Source organism: Sminthopsis crassicaudata, chromosome 3 (assembly GCF_048593235.1).
Source record: "Sminthopsis crassicaudata isolate SCR6 chromosome 3, ASM4859323v1, whole genome shotgun sequence".
NCBI classification, from domain to species: domain Eukaryota; kingdom Metazoa; phylum Chordata; class Mammalia; order Dasyuromorphia; family Dasyuridae; genus Sminthopsis; species Sminthopsis crassicaudata.
The window spans coordinates 143,481,573-143,503,003 of record NC_133619.1 but is presented as its reverse complement, the minus strand read 5'-3'; the positions used below and the strand labels follow the sequence as shown (position 1 = coordinate 143,503,003).

At 33.1% G+C, this 21,431-nt stretch overlaps 1 protein-coding gene across 5 annotated transcripts in view; it reads right to left on the bottom strand.

Moving 5' to 3' along the window:
* The window catches only part of GPC5 (glypican 5), a 1,091,572-nt gene that overhangs the window by 1,003,646 nt on the left and 66,495 nt on the right, over positions 1-21,431 (bottom strand). For all 5 annotated transcript variants that reach the window (XM_074299351.1, XM_074299350.1, XM_074299349.1 and 2 more), the window contains exon 2: positions 12,715-12,876. In XM_074299351.1, coding sequence (XP_074155452.1) covers positions 12,715-12,876 — 162 coding nt within the window. The remainder of the gene's footprint in view (positions 1-12,714; positions 12,877-21,431) is intronic.

Sequence of the window (21,431 nt, the reverse complement as noted above, 5' to 3'; positions counted from 1 at the left end):
AAAAAAAAATTAAATGAAGGTGGTGTAGCTGTACCTGATCTAGAACTATATTATAAAGCAGCAGTCACCAAAACCATTTGTTGTTGGCTAAGAAATAGACTAATTGATCAGTGGAATAGATTAGGTTCACAGGACAAGATAGTGAATAAAAATAGCAATCTAGTGTTTGACAAACCCAAAGATCCCAACTTTTGGGATAAGAATTCATTATTTGACAAAACTGCTGGGAAAACTGGAAATTAGTATGGCAGAAACTAGGCATGAACCCACATTAAACACCACATACTAAGATAAGATCAAAATGGGTCCATGATTTAGGCATAAAGAATGAAATCATAAATAAATTAGAGGAACATAGGATAGTTTACCTCTCAGACTTGTGGAGGAGGAAGGAATTTGTGACCAAAGGAGAACTAGAGATCATTATTGATCACAAAATAGAAAATTTTGATTACATCAAATTAAGAAGCTTTTGTACAAACAAAACTAATGCAAACAAGATTAGAAGGGAAGTAACAAATTGGGAAAACATTTTTACAGTTAAAGGTTCTGATAAAAGCCTCATCTCTAAAATATTCAGAGAATTTAATTTATAAGAAATCAAGCCATTCTCCAATTGATAAATGGTCAAAGGATATGAACAGACAATTTTCAGATGATGAAATTGAAACTATTTCCACTCATATGAAAGAGTGTTCCAAATCACTATTGATCAGAGAAATGTAAATTAAGACAACTCTGAGATACCATTACACACCTGTCAGATTGGCTAAGATGACAGGAACAAATAATGATAAATGTTGGAGGGGCTGTGGAAAAACTGGGACACTGATGCATTGTTGGTGGAGTTGTGAAAGAATCCAACCATTCTGGAGAGCAATCTGGAATTATGCCCAAAAAGTTATCAAAATGTGCATACCCTTTGACCCAGCAGTGCTACTACTGGGCTTATATCCCAAGGAAATACTAAAGAAGGGAAAGGGACCTGTATGTGCCAGAATGTTTGTGGCAGCCCTTTTTGTAGTGGCTAGAAACTGGAAAATGAATGGATGTCCATCATTTGGAGAATGGTTGGGTAAATTATGGTATATGAATGTTATGGAATATTATTGTTCTGTAAGAAATTACCAACAGGATAAATACAGAGAGGCTTGGAGAGACTTACATCAACTGATGCTGAGTGTAATGAATAGAACTAGGAGATCATTATACACTTCAAATATGATACAGTATGAGGATGTATTCTGAAGGAAGTGGATATCTTCAACATAGAGAAGAGATAATCCAATTCCAATTGATCAATGATGGACAGAATCAGATACACCTAGAGAAGGAACACTGGGAAATGAGTGTAAACTGTTAGCATATTTTTTTTGTTTTTCTCCCCAGGTTATTTTTACCTTCCAAATCCAATTCTTCCTTTGCAACAACAACAACAACAAAATTCTTTTCTACACATATATATTGTACCTAGGATATACTATAAGATATTTAATATGTATGGGAATGCCTGCCATCTAGGTGAGGGGGTAGAGGGAAGGAGGGGAAAAATTCAGAAGAGAAGGAGAAGGGATAATGTTGTAAAAAAAATTACCTATACATATGTACTGTCAAAAAATGTTACAATTATAAAATTAATAAAAAATTTAAAAAATAAAATAAAATAAAATGGAATTGGTGAAATGAAAAAGAAAATAACTCCTTAAAAAGCAAAATTGGTGAAATGGGGAAAAAAATCCACCAGAAATTTCTTTTTGATTTTAGTTCTGATATCTCTTCTGTAACAGTGATTGCAAAAATTATGATGAATTTTGTTTAGAGAATTATTTTGGTTCTTTGTAACGTGCTCTCCTGGCAGTTACAATTACTAGTCTGTCCTAGACCCACCAGAGCACCTTTGACCACTGTCCTTTGCAGTGTGAGCTTACCCGGCTCGCCTCCTCTGAGGCCTTCTAAGGTCTCTGCTGGGAGCAATATCCAAAGCCTCTACCCTTGTAAAGTACGTTAAATTTTCCTTCAAAGATTTTGAAGCTGCCATTGAGATTTGATTGGCTCTGGAGATTAAAGCTTTGCTCACAAGTATAGGTTCTTAGTCATCTGGTTACAATCAGGTAGGACACAAGAAACATATAGACTAGCTTCATGAACAATAATAGGAAGCTGTGCCCACCAACTGAATTACTTCTTTATGCTGGATGAAAATATTTCTTCTCTGCTCTGATCTTTCTTCTTCTACGGCTACATAAACATTTTGCTTACTCTTTTAGATGGACTACATGTGCCTCATATCATTTCAGTTTGGTACCTGAACTATCAACAGAACTAGTCTGAGTTAGGTCCTACCTATAACAGACACCTACACTGAATACATTTGCTATAAAGTAAAACTGAATTTTTAAAAAGTGGAAAGTCAACTATATTGTAAAATTACATAGAAACTTGGAGACAATTCATTCATCAAACATTTACCCAAAGTCTAATATTTAGGCACTGAAATCAAATATTAAAGAAAACATGGCTCCTACTCTGAAGGAGTTTATACTTGAATAGGAGAGATGATGGTTATACATATAACTGCAAAGTAAAACAAATATAATAAAAAGAATTTTTTCAAATACCAGTAGAGTCTAGGAGGGAAAGATCAGTTTGTGCCATAGACTCCTTTGACAATCTGATAAAGTCTATAGATTCTTTCTTAAATATTATTAAATATTTCTTTAAAAATTAAATATTTCTTAAAATAGTATTTCTTAAAATATTTATGCATATTTAAAATATGCATAAAATGAAATATATAGAATTTGAAAAAAATATAATTCTAATGAAGTATACTTGTCCAATTTTTTAATTTCACAAAGTTTAGAATCATTACACTAGAACACAAAATAATCCAATATATCTTCTATTTCACAGCTTCTCAAATATATAAAAATACATAAGTCAATCAACCCAATTTCTTCTAACCCTTTCATAACTGATACAAGTTTCAGACTTATTCTTCCCCCTATTTTCTTGTTGTCTTCTAGATACTTTCTACTTTATCGATTTTCCTTTTATTATTTGATATGCAGAATTAAATACAATATTCCTGATACCATTCTTGATAGACACATACAGTGTACAGTGGGTTACTTTGTGCTTTCAATACTGAAAAAAAACTTTTGTAGCAGTTACTTTTTATAAATGATAGAAAACTTAACTAGTGGTTTCTCAAGGTTGTAATTCTTATCAATGCCTCCTGATGCTAGGAGAACAAGTTAAGCAATAATAGTAGTGTAAAAAAAAAAAAAATGAAATTTGAAAGACTTAAAAATTCTGATCGGTGCAATGATCAACCAATGACGAAGCATACTATCCAACTCCCAAAAGTTAGGTGAAGGGTTCAAGATGAAGACTGGGACAAACTTTTTATATGTAACCAATACACAATTCTATTTGTTTAGCTATTAATATTTGTTACAAGTGGATTGGATTTTTTTCCAAAGAGGAGGGATATAGAAGAGAGAAAGAGTAAATTTTTTGTTCAGTAAAATAAATTTAATTCATATTTTTAAAAGAAAAGAAAGAATGTCTTCTGTCACTACTGTATACACAGATAAATCTTCAAAAGTAGGTAATGGTTCTCAGGTTGGAATTCTATAAAAGGCTTTTGGTATTATTAGCTATGGTCCTTGTAAAGAGACACAAATCTCCATCACTGTAAACTGTTCAACAAATATCCTTCATCAAAAAGAAACAATTTCAGTGATGGTGACTCCTTCCTCTGAGTTCTCATGCTAATTTTCTTATGCAACTGCTATTATCACCTTGTAGTTTTAAAAAAAAAAACTCTTCCTTTTAATTTCCTATTAAAAAGAGTTTAAGATTTATGTCTATCTATTTACATCAGGAAAAGTGATTTTTATTGTTTCTTAGCATTTTTCACAAGTCTGTTACTGTGCTTTCTTCTTTCAGTTCTGACACCATCATTACAGGCTACCTTCATTTGGATCTATCCTTTATTATTTATTTTTAAAAAGAGGCAAATAATTCATAGGCTATTTTAAAATTCTTACATTAAACACTTGAACATTGGAAAGTATCTTATGTTTAATATCTTTGTTTTATATCATTTTACATTATGTTAAAACTATGTTCCTATTCTTTTCCTTAAAACCAAAAACTTTACAATGACGGATTTATGAAAGTTTTAAGTAAAAAGATAAAAGAGTAGTGTTAAAATACTATCTTTCACTGAGTGATATCAGATAGAGCTGTATTTCCCATGTTAATTACTGTTTAAAGACCCTTTCCAGTCTCTTACTGATGCACAAATTGCAAAATTTAATACAGTCAAGAGAAATCCTCAGTATCATTCAATCCTAAATAAACATAACATTGTTTCTTATGCCTCTGAAAAATAAGAAGCAAGTTCCAATTCAAAAGATATCAAAAAAAGAATACTTGCCTATGGAAAATTTATATGTATTCATTGAGTTTTGTTTTGTTTTGCTTTGCTTCTACTAAAACAAGAAAAAATAACTAATCTATTGGGAGATTGGAATAAATCCTTTTGGGCCTGATACTCTCAAACTAATAAATTTTAGACAAATGAAATATTCATATAAAGTCAAGACAATATTTTGGAAATGGTGCCTGGTTCAGTCATATGAACTCATCCTATACTCAAACATTTATAAGAACAGTGATTAAATTTAAAGGACAAAGTAGTAACAAAAGCAGATTAGTTACTCGAGGAAAATAAAGTTACAGACAAGACGACTACATTAACAATACCATCTAGTCTCTTGGCAAGCTGGTAAAATCTATCATCAACAAAACATCAAGCTAAATATGCAACTAAATCAAATAAAGGTCTTGAAAACATACTAACTTAAGCATTAAACAGGCAAAATACAGTTCATTTAATGGCAAAGTTACATGCAATATCATCATCAATGAGATGGGCATGTGAGAAGAATACATTCCAAAGCAGTTAACTGCACAATGAATGCTGAAGAGAAAAACAGTGGAAAGCGGACAAAAGCTGAGGATAGAGAGGAAGGAAAATAAACACAAAAGACAGAAACAGAAAAGACTTATTTACCATATAAGTTCATTTAATTCAAATAGTGGAAAAGACCCCACATCAAGTGTTTCCTTGTCAATTTATCCTTAAAATGAAGGGTTTTTTTAGAGAGTACCAAAGATACTAATTATTTTGTTGAAAGCTTTTTATATGGAAACCAAACACATGTCTATATTTTCTATATATACATGCATGCATGTGTATGTGTATTATTTCCTATATATCTGTTAAGGATCTGAACATTTTATTCTGGTAATCTCTCTTTTTATCTTCCTATCCCAGGAAAAACACAGAGCCAAGCACTCACAGGGCTAAAACAATCTAACCAGAGGAAATTTAACATATTGGTATTTTTCCTTGAACTTTATGATACTTTGGGATTCAGAGTATTTGCAGTTAGCAAATAGTTACTTTTTTATTAAATAGACTAGTTATTTTTACAAATTCAGTATCATATTTTACAATCCATCTTTTCCTCCTGAAGATCTGAAATGCCCCCTTCATTTTAATAGGAAATAAATAATTTTTCCTCCGCCTATTCCTAAATTCCTGTAATAACAGCAAGAAGTAAAGCCTTAATACATAATTTTTATAGAATTTAAAACCTGGAAGGGAACTGAAAAATGTTTGGTTCAATCCCATAATTTTACAAATGGAAAACTGTAGCACAGAGCAGTTAAGCACTTCCTAGATCACATTGTTATTTCTATGCAAAATTTAAGTTTCCAGTCAGAACATATGATTCTTGGTAGTTTGAATCTGCTCAAACCAAAATGCCTTAAGTTTTAGTCTCTCAAAAATCTTCACAGGTGAAACCATTCTTGACTTTCGCTTATTCCTCCTTCCATTTCACAGGGTAACCTGTTCTAGGAATAGTTGAGTGTTCCTACCTATCCTGGATTCTCTATTCAAGTATTTTTTTTTTATTTTGCCAGTTCCAATTCATTTTTATTAGGTGTGAGGTAGCATCTCAAAGTTGTTTTGATTTGCCTTTTTCTAATCAATTTGGAACATTTTAAAATATGACCATGAATAGCTTTGATTTGGTCTTCTGATAATTGATTATTCATATCATTTAACCATTTATCAATTGGAGAATGTCTCTTAATTTTATAAATTTGACTTAGTTTCCTATACTCTTATAAAATGGAGCTTCTATCAAAGAAACTTGCTCTGATATTTATATTATTTCATTGTCTATGGCAACTTTTAACAAAATGTAGTGTCCCTGATTAGCTCTTTCAATTAGATTTCATTTTACTTTTGCACTGTCTGAGATTGCCATCCCTGCCCTCTTCATTTCTCCTGAACTTTAATAGACTCTGCTGTAGCTCTTCATTTTAATTTTGTTTGAGCATTTTTCTGTATAAAGTGTGTGTGTACCTTGTATACAACATATTGCTGGATTCTGGATTCTTCTGATTTATTCTGCAATCTGATTTTTCTATGAGTTAACTCATCCCATTCATATTCACAGCTATGATCATTAACTATGCATTCCCCTCCATCCCATTTTCCTCCTTTTATCCTATTTTTCCTCAAAGTTCTGTCTTGCTTTGATCATTGCCTCTCTACCCTCTTCATTAGTATCCCCCTGATCTCCTATCCCTTCTCCTTTCTATCTCCCTATTGGGTAAGATATATTTCTATGCCTGAATGTGTGTATATGTATAAACACATACACAAGCATATATTCTGCACTCTTTGAATCAATTTTTTTGACAATGAGAACCAAGCATTACCACATTCATCCCCCATTTCCCCCAGGGTACTTCTCTTCTTTGTGCTTGAAAATTTGCCCCATTCTATTTCTCTCTTCCCCCTTAATCTCAGTGCATTCCTCCTTTTCACCACTACAATCTCTTTCTGAAGATATTCACGACATAATTGATTCATGCCTATACTTTCTGGCTATGCAGACTTCTAACTGCACTATAATGATAAAATTCTTAGGAGTTACATGTATCATCTGCTTGTATAGGAATGTAAGCAGTTTAAGTCCATTGAGTCCCACATGATTAATCTTTCATGTTTACCTTTTCATGTGTCTCAAGTCTTCTATTTGAATGTCAAATTTTGTGTTCATTTATGTAAAGTCATTTCTTCAGGAATGCTTAGAAGTACTTTATTTCACTAAATATCCACTTTTCTCCTGATGAATTGTACTTAGAATTGTTGGGTAGGTTATTCTTGGTTGTAATGTACTGCCGGAGAAACTGAAGCAAGATAGAGTGTAGAGGGTTTTTTAATATTTTATTTGAGAGGGAGAGATTGTGCTAGGGACATGTTGCCCCCAGGACTGATTTCTCAAAACCTCAGCAGGAAATGTGAGGTTCCCATTGAAAAAAAAAATATATATATATACATATATATTTATATATAGATATAGATATAGATATAGATATTATATAGATATATAGATAAACATATCTATATATCTATGTATAGATATATATATATATATATATACATACATACACATGGCTCTAAAGCTATCAGGATAAACCAAGGCAGGGGCAGAATTTGAGTGGGAATGAACTATCAATTCAGTTCTGACAAGATCAGGGGTAGGACCATAAATTCTAATAAATTGGGATTAAAAAGAACATGACAGAATGGGAGGAGGCACCAGACAATCTGATAAACTGGGAAGCTCTGAAGTCATGATGTCTAAGATAAAAAGTCTTTCTCCTATCTGGATTAAATTTAGGAAGGAGAGGTGGTATTGCAATAGGGGGATTAATGCAAAACAATTCAAGGAAATGAAGCAGAACAATTCAGGGAAATTGAGGCAGAACAGTTCATGGAAACTGAAGCAGAACAATAAAAGGGAACTGTGGCACAACATTAATGCTATGTCCTTTGTCCTTAAGAATATCATATTCCAAGTCCTTTGCTCCAATAACATTGGAAACTGCTAAGTCTTGTGGGATCATAACTGTGACTCCATGATATTTGAATTGTTTCTCCCTGAATGCTTTCAGTATTTTCTCCTTAACCTGGGAGCTCTGAAATGAGGCTATAATATTTCTGGGAGTTTTCATTTTGGGATCTCTTTCTATTTTACTTTCTGGTTGTAAGATATCAGGACATTTTATTTTTGTTGGTGGCTTTCAGGTAGCTCAACAATTCTTAAAATATCTCTCCTTTCTCTATTTTTCAGGTGAGTTGTTTCTCCAAGAAGATATTTTTTTCATTTTCTTCTTTTTTTTTTTCATTCTTTTGACTTTGTTTTATCATTTCTTGTAGTCTCATAGAATCATTAACTTATGCTTGTTAAATTCAAATTTCTAAGGAATTATTTTTTCAGTGAGCACTCTGTGTATGTCTGTATCTGTCTCTCTCCCTCTGTCTTTGAATGTCTGTCTCTATCTCTCTCCTCCTTACCTCTTTTTCCTCTCCCCTCTCTCTGATTGTCTCTCTTTCTCTTTGTTTTGTGGCTCTCTCTCCTACTTCTCCTTCTCCATCCCTGTCTCTTTGCATTTGGCCAATTTGTCTTTTTAAGAATTTTCTTCAGTGATTTTTTTCTACTTCCTTTTTTATTTGTCCTTTTTTGCTTTTTAAAAAAAAATTGCTTGTTGAATTTTTGTGTTTCTTTTACTAAGATATTAATTCTTTTTTCATAATTTTATTGTATTACTCTCATTTTCTTTCCTTACTTTTCCTCCACCACTCATCCATTTATTTACCTCTTCAGGGAATTCTTTCTGGCATTGGCCAATTAGTATTTATCTGTGAGGCTTTGCCTGTAGTTGTTTCCACATTGTTGTCTTCTTCTAAGTTTATGTCTTAGTCTTTCCATTACCATAGTAGATTTTTATGGTCAAGTTCTTTTTTTGTTACTCTTTATTTCCCCCAAGTATTTCTTGCTTTTGAACTTCATGTTAAAGTTTGGCTCTAACTCAGATATGGTAGGGAAGGCACTGTTGTCAAACTTCAGATTTTTTTATCCAACTCTCTTAAAAACTTGTTCTAGAAGTTTGGTGTTTTCAAAGTAGTGTACATCAGGAAAATATGTGTTCACTGCTCTTCTAGTCTGTGTTCTGATCTCTAATCAAGAAGGACCCTTTTTCCCTGAAGCTCTAAGTTCCCCTGTTCTTCTTGGCCCTAGAACTATAATTACATTCTCTGCTCCTTTGTGATCAATCACAAGCATTCCTCTCCATCCTGGCACTGTGACCCAGAATTGCTTATGGGCAATATAACCCCCAATTAGCACAAAACCAGCCAATGTCAGCAAAGAGTCTCTTATAATCTCTTTTTTTGACTGGTTGTCAGACCCCCTTATCATATCTGGTCTGAGAACTCCCAAAGTTGCTGCTACTGGTGTTGCTATCACCTTCTAGCCCCAGAACTCTTGCTCTACTCCAGATATTCACCCTCCTCCAAGCATTCACCCACCCTGACATTACACCCCTTTTCTGTGGTCCTACTTAGTTGTCTTTGGATGGAAAAATGACTCCTTCTGACCTTTTGTTAACTGTGCCACTCCAAAATTTGATTTGCAGTGTTATTTTAAAATTATTTAGAGTGGAATGTTGGGAGAATTATTCTGGGTCCCAGACTGTGATTCACCCCAAACATTTGAACTTTAAAACATTATATAAATATTAATGATTTCTTGATTTAAACCTATTCTATTGGTGATGATTTTTTCACCTAGATATATAAGTCATGAGTTTTGGTGAGAACTTCCTTTACCAATTCAAAGTAATAAGCTCTTCTGTAATTCATAATTTTAGAGAGAAGTCTTAACTTGCCCATAATCATTTCAAAAATATATCTCAGAAATGGATTTTCAAGCCATGTCTTTCTATGAATACCAGCATTCTATCCACTATTTGGCAGCTACATAGTATAGTGGAGAGAGGGCTATACCCAAAGTCAGGAAGATCTGAGTTTAAATACATCTTCAGATATTTACTAATTGTGTGATCCTGAACAAATCACTTAATAACTTCTGTCAGCCTCAGTTTCCTTATGTATAAAATGGCAATAATAGTGGACACTTTCCTCTTTCCAAAAGAAACTGAAATGTCCTAAAAGTATTTCCCAAAAACTTTCTCAATATAAGGCAAAAAGAAAAAATTCTTCATCCAACTCATATGAATTGTATTCTCATTAATCTCTACATGTAACGTTTTATATGAATTTCCAAAACATCTTGGTGACTATATGTTTTAATAACTTAGAACTGAAGATTTTATATAGGTTTTATGTACACTTGTTAGCAATAGACTATGATTCCAGGAAATGCATACCTGGAAGATAATCATGATTATTGTTAATATTGGCAAGAAAGATCTAGATTCAAATCATGCTTTGTGTATTTATACTAGAAGGGTGACCCTGAAAAAGTCAATTAACTTATTTCAGCCTCAGTTCTTTCATCAGTCTGCCTCACAATAATAATAACGCTTGCCTCACAAGATTGTAGTGAATAATATGAGATTGTACATTTACATGTTTTTCACATCTTAAAGCATCATCATATAAATAGTATTTTTATTACTTTTCCCTTAGTTTCTCAAATCCATACTTTACAGGACTGCTAGATCAAGCCTCTTGACATTTCTACCTCATAAACGGCCATTTCAAGCTTCTAACTATCAAACTTCTTGCAAAATGTAGATTTTCCCACTTCCTGTGAGTAATTCACTAGTTTGGCTTGTGTCCGCAACAAAAATTTTAATGAAACTTTTCTCAAAGATCACCACTTTCCAAACCCAACCTAAATCAATAGTGAGTTTTGGGGGTTTTTTTAAAGTTCATTTTCCTTCTTGATCTTTCTACATTCTTTAAAGCTACTTTTAGCCCCCTCTTTTAAGACACTTTGGCCCTTAAACTTCATATTTTCCCACTGCATTTACTAAATTCATATTCTCCTATTATATTCATATATCCTTAACAGGTCTCTTCTCCTTTTATAAAGCTCTTAAGGTGATTGTTCTCCAGGATAGCTAAATATCAAGCAACCCATATAAAATTCTTCATTTATACTGTCATGTGGTGAAGATAACATTATCCTATGATATTAAATACTTTCAAATGTATCTTTATCACATAATACATAATACCTCTGGTTCAAATCACAATCCTTGGTTAATGATATATCTAGAAATTTTACCCAACAATTTAAAATAAAAGTCCATTATAGATATAATACTATTCATTTTGTTTTTCAAAAAAACCACTAAATATAACATTTTTAAAAATTTGACATTTCAAAAGATTTCCATGTTTAATGCTTTGTAATTTATCATTAACTTCATTTTCTTTCAACTTCAACATTACTCCAAAATTATACTACTCATTTCTTATGAAATACGTCTATTTTAAAATTAAATTTTAATCAGTTTTGTGAATTAGTCATAGGTATAAACAAACCACAAATTATTTAAACTGATTAACATGAATATGCTTATTCAAACAAATATTGTTGGTACTCATAACACACAATAATTTTATATAAAGTGCTGTACAATCTATATATTTACATGCTTGAAGTCCATAGAATAACTAATGTTTTATAAAAACAAAAATAAATTAGTCAATTATTTTTATTACAGTAATATGAAATTTTATAGAAGAGATTGCTGAAATAAGTAACATTATCTCTTTTACTCTGCCATATAATTTTATAACATTAATTTTTGTATTTTAATATATCATTAGAACCAAGGGAGTCAAATTAAAAAAAAAACAGCAATGTTAGGAGTTCTGCCTTTCAGCTTAATCCCAAAGCATTTAATCTATCTCCCCTCCCATCAGTGGCAATCATCAAACATTCACATATTCCAGCACATTATTATGCAGACATTCTAACACTCTTATTTGAAAATAACATCAGAATAAAGCAAAAACATTAGGCAAATGTTTTGTCTAGTTGCATTTTTAAACATGTAATCACTAAGCCAAAAATATTGGTTCTGATGATAAAACATTATTGTAGCCCTCCTGAGGTAAAGGCATAGTTTGACAGCTTTCTTTCTAGCAAATACTAAAAGAAAAATTATTGTTCTGTTGGCAATGGCTGCACAAGCACAGCACCCTGGGGATGCAAGCCTGGAATAAGTCAAACTTTAAATCATTCATTCATGCAATATGCATACTGAACACCTACTGTGTACAAGATATCAAGCGTTAGATGCTGTGGAAAACACAAATGTGAATCTGCAATGTTCCCTACCTTTGAAGATTTATAACCTATATCTAACGTAATCTTGTCCTGTGAGACTAAGCATGGTTGTGGGATGGTCAAATGCATCTCTGGGAAGAAGAGTTTGTTTCTGCATTACCTTAGGCAGATACTTTTAAGGTTTCTGTAAGTCAGAGAAAAAAAATCCAATAACCTGAGGAAACCCAAGAGCTGAAATGTTTTCCAGGGTTGCTTAAATCACTGGATTCTGGTTGGAGAGACAATATAAGATAAGGTCATTCAACTCCAATTTAATTCAAGCCATATCAAATTCAGAAAGCACACAAATTCCGAACCAAGAATGGACAAAAATCTTATAATGAACATAAAGGCCAATTTATTACTCAAGTCCAGGGGATTATTAGTATATATTTCCAAAGGTATTTTCCAGCCTCTTTCCATGCCCAAAAAGATGATGTGCTAAGTTTAGAATCCAAGAAATACTTGCCTTGGAAAGCAGCTGCATTGCGAGATATTAGGAATTTTAATGTAGAACTTGAGGTCTGAAGGACCTGCTGTATATCCTGCCGGGCTGCAATTTGGTATCTCTCTTCCATCTTTTTAGTACAGCAAGTAGGATTTTTGGATGTACAAACCTGAAGATCGGGACCTGGAACATAGCAAACATTTTATCATCAGAGCTATTCAAGGATACCATTAGCAAAATGTCTTTGTAACATTGTAGTAAACTATCCACTAGGCAACCAGAGACTACGCAGGTGGCATTTTGCCATGAAACTGCAACTTCTTGCCAACAATAGCAGCATCCCGTTATCCCTTTATCTCTGTATCCACACAGAAACACACATGTAGACTCCATCCTCCAGAGACCATGATAGCTAATCGACCTAGCAGTCTAAGTAAGCACTGGATTTGGAGTCAGTAGATCTGAGTTCAAATACTGTTAGACACTTACTAGTTGGGTTCCCCATGCAAGTGTTTGTCTCTGTCTCTATCTGTGTTGTGTGTGTGTGTGTTTCTGTCTTTTTGTCTGTCTCTTTGAAACCTCCCTCTCGCATTCTCTCTTTCCCTCCCTCTCTCTGTCTCTTTCCTTCCTTTCTTTCTCCATCCTTTCTTCTCTCCTTCCCATATTTTTCTCTGCAAAGTGGAGGTGACAAAAATAGCAGCTACCTCCCAGGGTTGTTGAAAGGATTAAATGAGACTAACATATAAAGTGTTTTGCAAACATTAAGGTACTTTTTAAATGCTATCTATAATTATGAGGAAATTTCCTCATTCAGCTCTGGCACTCTGCACTGACATGGAGTGGTCCTCATTAATGGCCGAGTGAAACCTCACTAGCCTACTATCTTTCTCCAGAAGCAGGCCAGGCATCACATCCTTACTGACTCTCAAGCCTTCCTCCAGAAAACTAGGCTTGAAGCAGCACAGGAAATCTCGCTCTGCCCACCCAGTAATCAAATTAATACAAGCGTCACTCCTGAAAGAAACAGGTCAATTTACAACTCTGCAAATCAAACTTTGTTCCCTGGTCACATATTCCAATACATAGTAAATGCTTAATATTTTTTCTTTCATTAATTCCTATTATTGCTGAGAAAAGAAAGTGACAAATCCTCATGTGGCAATAATAGCTACTTCTGTGACCTGCTTCCAATAAGAATGAAATATTATAGCATATAGAAATTTCAAAGATTACCTCAATCATCTATTTTCCTTCATTAAAATAATTCTTACTATAACAAATTAGCCATATGTAGATTTGGATTCAGAGTATTGGTTTTGAATCATAGTCCTACTATCTAGTAACTATGTGACTGGGCAAATCATTTATTATTTATGACTCAGTTTCCTAATACTTGAGCAACCAAATTTCTAGGGATTTACAACAATAAAGTGGGGGACTTTTGCAAAGCATCTTTAAAACTATAAGACAATTTTAAATTCATAATAATACTCAAAATTAATCTTCCAAAAGTTTAAGCCCATTTCTTTTTCTTATATTCAAAATAGAATTGAAAAATATATATAACCCAGGGCAATTAGGTGGCACAGTGAATAGAGCACCAGTCTTGAAGTCAGGAGGACCTGAGTTCAAATCTGTTTTCAGACATTTAACACTTCATAGCTGTGTGACCCTGGGCAAATCACTTAACCCCAATTGTGCCTCAGCAAAAAAAAAAAAAAAAAAAAAAAATATATATATATATATATATATATATATATATATATATATATATATATATATATATATATATAAACCTTCATTCCATAGCTTCTTAGTATCACAACACACTCTTTCTTCCTTGATTTTTTCAGGGAGAGAAACATCTTAACTCATGGTACTAAGTGCCTCTGAATTCATTTCTAGCTGCCTCCTTCAGTAATCATCCATATCCTCTTTCATGAATTTTTTATTTTTTCTCTCTAAACTCCCATCTTCCCAATTTATCCAAAATGCTTAGATATCCATTCTTTAATCTTTGACCCTTTAATCCTATTCAGTAATGGTATTAATTTCTATTTCCTCTTCACTGTAAGTCCTTTTGAAAAAAGAGCATATGCATTCTATTATTTTCCCTCAAGGTAACTAGGGTTAAGTGACTTGCCCAAAGTCACACAGCTAGTAAATGTCAAGTGTCTGAGGCCACATTTGAATTCAGGTCCTCCTGACTTCAGGACTGCGTTCTATCTACTACCTAACTGCCCAGGTATGTGGATAATGCTTGGAATTCTTTTCTCTATCTGCATTTTTTTTGGCAATGTCTTTTCTTTCTCTGTATTCTTTCTTGGCAATTTCTTTCACTTTCCAAAAATTCAATTACCACCTTTATATAAAAGACTTCCTATTTTTTGCTTCTAGCCATGGACCTCCGTCTTGAGCTGCAGACCCATATATGCTATGGTATGTTGCCAGGGCTCCTATCAGCATCTAAAACTCATTCTATCTAAAACAGAAGTCATTTTCTTCCCCCCATGAGTTTTCTTCCCCTTGAAATCCACCATTTCTGACAATGGTATTACTATACACCAATGTTTCCAATGCTGAGATTCTTTGACTCTTCCCTATTTTCACAACCAGTCCTACTGATTGGAACAAGTCATGTATTTCTTTTATCATCTCTTTCCCACTGCCAACATCCTTATAGAGGTTCTCATTAAAACTGTCCTGGAGTATTAACAAAAATCTAGCATGAATTATTCCCTTCATATTCATATTCTCTCTCTCTCTCTCTCTCTCTCTCTCTCTCTCTCTCTCTCTCTCTCTCTCTCTCTCTCTCTCTCTCTCTCTCTCTCTCTCTCTCTCCCCTCTCCCTCTCCCTCTCTCTCTCCCCCTCTCCCTCTCTCTCTCCCCCTCTCCCTCTCTCTCTCCCCCTCTCCCTCTCTCTCTCGTTCCTGCTTTACTTTAATGACAAATATTCCCTTTAACATTCCCTGAATTTTGTAGATTTATGACTGAAAATAATTTCAAATATTACTTTGTTCAACCCCCTCTTTTTACAAATAAGGAGATTGAGACTCAGAGAAATTATGTGATTTGCCCAAAATTATGTAGTAGAAAAAGGATTTAAACTCAGGTACCATGACTTCAAGTTTGATGGAAAGTTTAATACCCTTTCCATTGTACAACAATTTCTCTTTTCTTAAGATTATGCTGGAAAAAAAGTTAGAAAAGACTTATCTGAATTAAACTCGCTCATTTTACAGATGAGGAATTTGAGGCTCAGAAAAGTTAAGTTTAAGAAGTTAAGCCTCAGATAACAGATGGCAGACCCAGAAATGGATTCCAAGTACTCCAATTCAAAATCCATCACTTCTTTCCACAATACCACATTGCTTACCTTCTCTGTCCTCTGTTCAAAAAAAAAAAAAAAATGCCGTTATTGGCTCCCTATGATATCAAGGAAAATTTGCAATTCTTAATCTAACTCTCAAAAACCTCCACAATCAAGTATCTTCCTAGCTTTTTATTCTTATTTCATATTACTGCATCTACATATTCTGTGCTTGCTATTTTTCTACCTTTCTACCTTTGCTGCCTAGATTATCTTCCTCCACCTTAATTCCCTTTCTAGTCATATTCCTATCCAGTCTTTCAAAACCCAACTCAGAACCATGCTACATGAAATAAGTAGAATCAAGAAAATAGTGTACACAGCAACAACAAGATCATATGATAATCAATTGTGGTAGACTAGGCTCTTTTTTAACAAGGCAACTCCAATAGACTTGTGATAGAAAAAGCCATCTGCATCTAGAGAGAGGACTATGGTGACTGAACAAGGATCACAACATAGTATTTTCACTTTTTTGTTGTTTTCTGGCTTGTTTTTGTCTCTCATTTTCCCCCCTTTTGATCTGAATTTTCTTTTGCAGCATGATAAATGTGGAAATGTGTTTAGAAGAATTGCACATGTTTTACCTATATTTAATTACTTGCTGTCTAGGGATGGGGAAAGGTGGAAAGGGAAGGAGAAAAATTTGGAACCCAAGGTTTTTCAAGGGTGAATGTTGAAAGATATCTTTGCATGTATTTTGAAAAATAAAAGGCTATTATCATAAAAAATTAGAAAATAATTAAATATTTTTTAAATTAAAGATAGGAAAAATCCAACTCAGATATCAACTCCAGAAAGTCTTTCCTAATGCGTCTGTCATTATAATAATGAGTTTCTTTAGCCCCATTTAACCTTTAAGTAGAACATTTATACATACTTGTATGTGCTTAATTTGCAAGAAAATTAACTGAGAATTAATAAGAAATTCTGTCAATAAGTTTGTATAGAACGTTGTGCTAGGAACTAAAGAAGGTATATTTTTATAAAGTATGTGTGCTTGTGTGTGTAGATATCTACATATGTATCTATAGATATATATGTGTGTTGTATATTTTTGTATATATAATTTTTGTTATATTAACATAAATGTACATATATATATATTATCTTGCAGTGATTTGCATGTCACATACCTCTTTATTTAATTATATGATCAATAAGGGCAAAGCCTCTATTTTATAAATATTGTATCTCCTTTAATCCTAGCAGAGAATTATATATATAGTAAGTGGCTAACAAATGTTTGCTAAAATAATTGCTTGTTAATTCTCAGTTAATTTTCCTACAATTTAGACAAATATATTTAAATTTCTATTCACCAGTTGTGTTTCTCAATCTGTAATCATTATCTTTATGACTTTCCTCTGAAACCTAGGTCTTCCATTCTTCTATTCAAGAGCTCAGAATAAAACTTTGTTTTCATTCAATTAATTGTTACAAGAGTGTAGACTCATTTGAATAGTACATCAGGTGATTTAAACAAAAATAATAGCTAAAATGCTACCTGCTGTGATATTTATAAATATTTCATAGTTCTTGACCTTTATAAAACACTCCAATACTGTCATTTGCTATTTGTCTAACTTAAAGCATTAGAATGATCATCTTGGTTCTGTCTGCAGGAAGAGTAGACCGATCTCAAATGCTTTGATGAGGGTCAGTTCTGAAATGGCAGGGAAGGTTGGAATGAAAAGAAGCAGATGTGATAATTTTGTAGGACTTTTCTTTCCCTCCCCCCAACCCAAGACCCAGGGTTTTCATAAGATTAATAGAAAACTAATGGGAAAGGAAATGTCGTATTTTGAGCATCCCATGGGACCAAGAGTCAAAGCTTTTCTTTTCAGGCCTATACTAACATAAATGAAGAAATACACATTACATTAAGCTATTAAGATTAAGTATAAGTGAAGAGGCAATTTTTTTCAAATCTAAGAATACTTAGTTTCTCAGTGGTGAAGAAATTCCCAAATCAATACCCAACTTGTATTTGTATTCTATGGACAGAGCTAAAAGCTTTCACTACTTTCTCTCACTTTCAACAAAACATATTTTTAATTTTTTCCTATTTATTTAGTATTTTATTTTCTCAATTACACGTAAAAAAATACATTCATTTTTAAAATGAGTTCTAAATTCTCTCCCTCCTTCCCCACTTTCTCATTAAGGCAAAATTTAATAGGCTATATTCATGCAAAACATATTTCTATATTAGTCATGTTACAAAAGAAAACAGACAAAAAAAGAACAAAGGAAAACAAAGTTTTTTTAAGTATGCTTCAATCTGTAGTCAGAGACCATCAGTTCTTTCTCTGGTGAAGGATAGGATTTTTCATCATAAGATTTATGTAAGATTTAAATCTTACAAAGTTGTTTTCAATCACTGTATTGTGGAAAATATATAAATCATCCTTATATAGTAGATCTTTATACACTATTGCTGTTATCATGTTTCTTGGTTCCACCCATTTCACTTTGCATCAGTTCACATAAATTTTTCAGGTTTTTCTGAAAGTGGATATCCTGCTCTCTATTTCTTTACCAGCACAATAATATTCCATCATAATGATTCTACGTTTGTACAGTCATTCTGCATTTGATGAGCAATTCCTCAATTTCCAATTCTTTGCCACCAGAAATGAGCTGGTATAATTTTTTTTAACCTATGGGTCCTTTTCTTTTTTGTTTTTTATCTCTTTTGAGATATAGCCCTAGTAATGGTATTGCTGGGTCAAAAAGTTTAAATGCCCTTTGGATACAGCTACAAATTGCTCTTCAGAATAGGTGGATCAGTTCACAACTTCACTAACTGTGCATTAATGTCTCAATTTTCCCACATCTCCAACATTTGTAATTTTCCTTTTCTGTCCTAAAATAGGTGTTAGGTAGTACAAAATTGTTTTAATTTGAATTTTTCCAATCTATAGTGACTTTAAATTCATCTGAATTCATCTGAACTTCATCTGAAAATATTGTTCATTTATCAATTGGTAAATAGATCTCTTTTATCAGTTTTCTACATATTTGAAAATATGTCATAGAAACTTGCTTCCAAAATGTTTTCACAGTTATGATTGCTTCCCTCCATCCTATCCCCCATTCATTCTATTTTCTCTCTCCTTTCAGACTGTCCCTCTTCAAAAGTGTTTTGCTTCTGACTACTACCTCCCCAAATCTTCCATCTATTCTATCATTCCTCCTTTACTTAGCTCCTTCCCTTCCTGTTTTCCTTTACTATAAAATAGATTTAAAACCAAGTGAGTGTGCATGTTATTTCCTCTTTGAGCCAATTCCAATGAGAATATAGTTCAAGTGTTTCCTATCAGTTCCTCTAACTTGCCCTCCATTATAAAAGCTATTTCTTGCCTCTTTTATGTGAGATTCTTTACCCTATTCTACCTTTCTCTTTGCCTCTTTCCCAAGCATTCCTCTTTTTTTACCCCTTTATATTTTTTAAAAATAGCACCCCTTCATATTCACCTGACACCTATACCATTGTACCATATATATATATATATATATATATATATATATATATATATATATATATTTCTTCTAATCCCTTAATAATGAAAAATGTTTTATGAATTGCAAGTATCTCCTCCTCATCTAGGAATATAAATAGGTTAACCTCATCAAGTCCAGTATGGCTTCCCTTTCCTGTTGTTTATGTTAAATTTTTTTTAGTGAACTTTTTGTGTCTCTTTTTCCATTTTGTTGCTTCTACTTGTTAAGGAATTCTTTTCTTCAGTGTATTTTTGTGCCTCTTTTTTTTTCACCAATGCTACTTTTTAAGGAGTTCTTCTCCTTATTAGATTTTTATGCTTTTTTTTTTTTACCAGTTGGCAAGTCTGTTTTTTAAAGTATTATTTTCTTCAGTATTTTTAGTGCCTCATTTACCAAGCTATTGACTTTTTTTCAAGACTTTCTTGTGTCTCTCCTTTCTCTTCTCAATTTTTCCTCTACCTCTCTAATTGATTTCCAAAATACTTTTGCACTCTCCCATGGCCTGAGACCAATTTAAATGTCTTTTTTTTTCTTAAAGGCTTTGTACATTAAAGTTTTGACTTTTGTTGTCTTCTGAGTGAGTGCTTTGACATTCCTTGTCACAAGTAGTAACTTTCTTGGCCAGAATTATTCTTCTGTTGATTTCTCATTTTCCTAGATTATTTCTTGACTTTTAACTCTTTGCTAAAGTGAGGATCTGCTTCCAGGGTGGAAGGCACATCTACCCAGGCTTCAAGGTTTTTGTAAGCTGTTTTCAGAGACCTTTTCCAAGGCAGAATGATATAAGGAGAGATGTATTTACTAAGCCTGTGTTCTAGACTGACCATAAGTTGTACTTTCTCCCCTGTAATTGTGATGGGAATTCAAGTTTCTCTGTACTCACAAGTTCTATAAGGTTATTGTTTCTCCTTGACCTGGAACTGCCACCCAAGATTGTTATGTGGATCTGAGCAGAGGCAAGAAATGGAGTACCTTAGAGTAACAGCAAAAAGGCACTTGTAATCTCCTAACCAGTTGTTCGACCTCCCTACTGTCTGTGGGTTGAGAACTTCAGTAGCATCCAATGCCGCTGCTGATTTAATGAGTCCCAAAGTCTGCTCCTGGTTTGCTGGGATCTGTCTACACTGGATTATACTCCTGGGCTCTCATCCAAGTATGATAGACCTTTCCTGGTGATCTAAGTTGTCTTGGATGGGAAAATTATTTCATCCTATCATTTTGTATTACTCCAAAATTTATTTCAGGGCATTATTTATGGTGTTTTGAAGGGGTTTGTGCATAGCTCAGATGAGTCTCTACTTTTTCTGCCCTTCTCAATAAAACTGTGCCTTCAAAACCAATCTCTTTTGCTTTACAAATTAATAGGGCTGGGAAAGTTGATAATCAATGTATATTAATCCAGAACTGTGGTTAAAGAAAAAAAAACTCCCTCATTTTCCAGGTAATGTGCATTTTGTAAAGGATTTTATTTTTAAAATTTCATGACTTTTGCTTATTTGCATCTTCATTAACATATGAGTTCACCATCTAGTGATGAAAATGGAAAAATGAAAGCTGTTCTTCAAAACTATTTCCTTGATGAGTAAAGTAATATGTATTAAAAGAAAAGTTAAATATTAATTCAAATAGAGATTGGTGGTGTTAGGAGTGATATTTGTGCATTCTACAAAGGCAAGTTCTAAACATCTAGACATGCTACATGAAATATCTAAAGATTAAAGACCTGTATTTCTATCAATATAATCATTATGCATATACTTATTTATCCAAATACATATAACCTAAGATTCAGATCATCTTTGATGACTTCCATATTCATACTAACACTAAATCTTACATAATCCTTCCAATTTCCTGAACT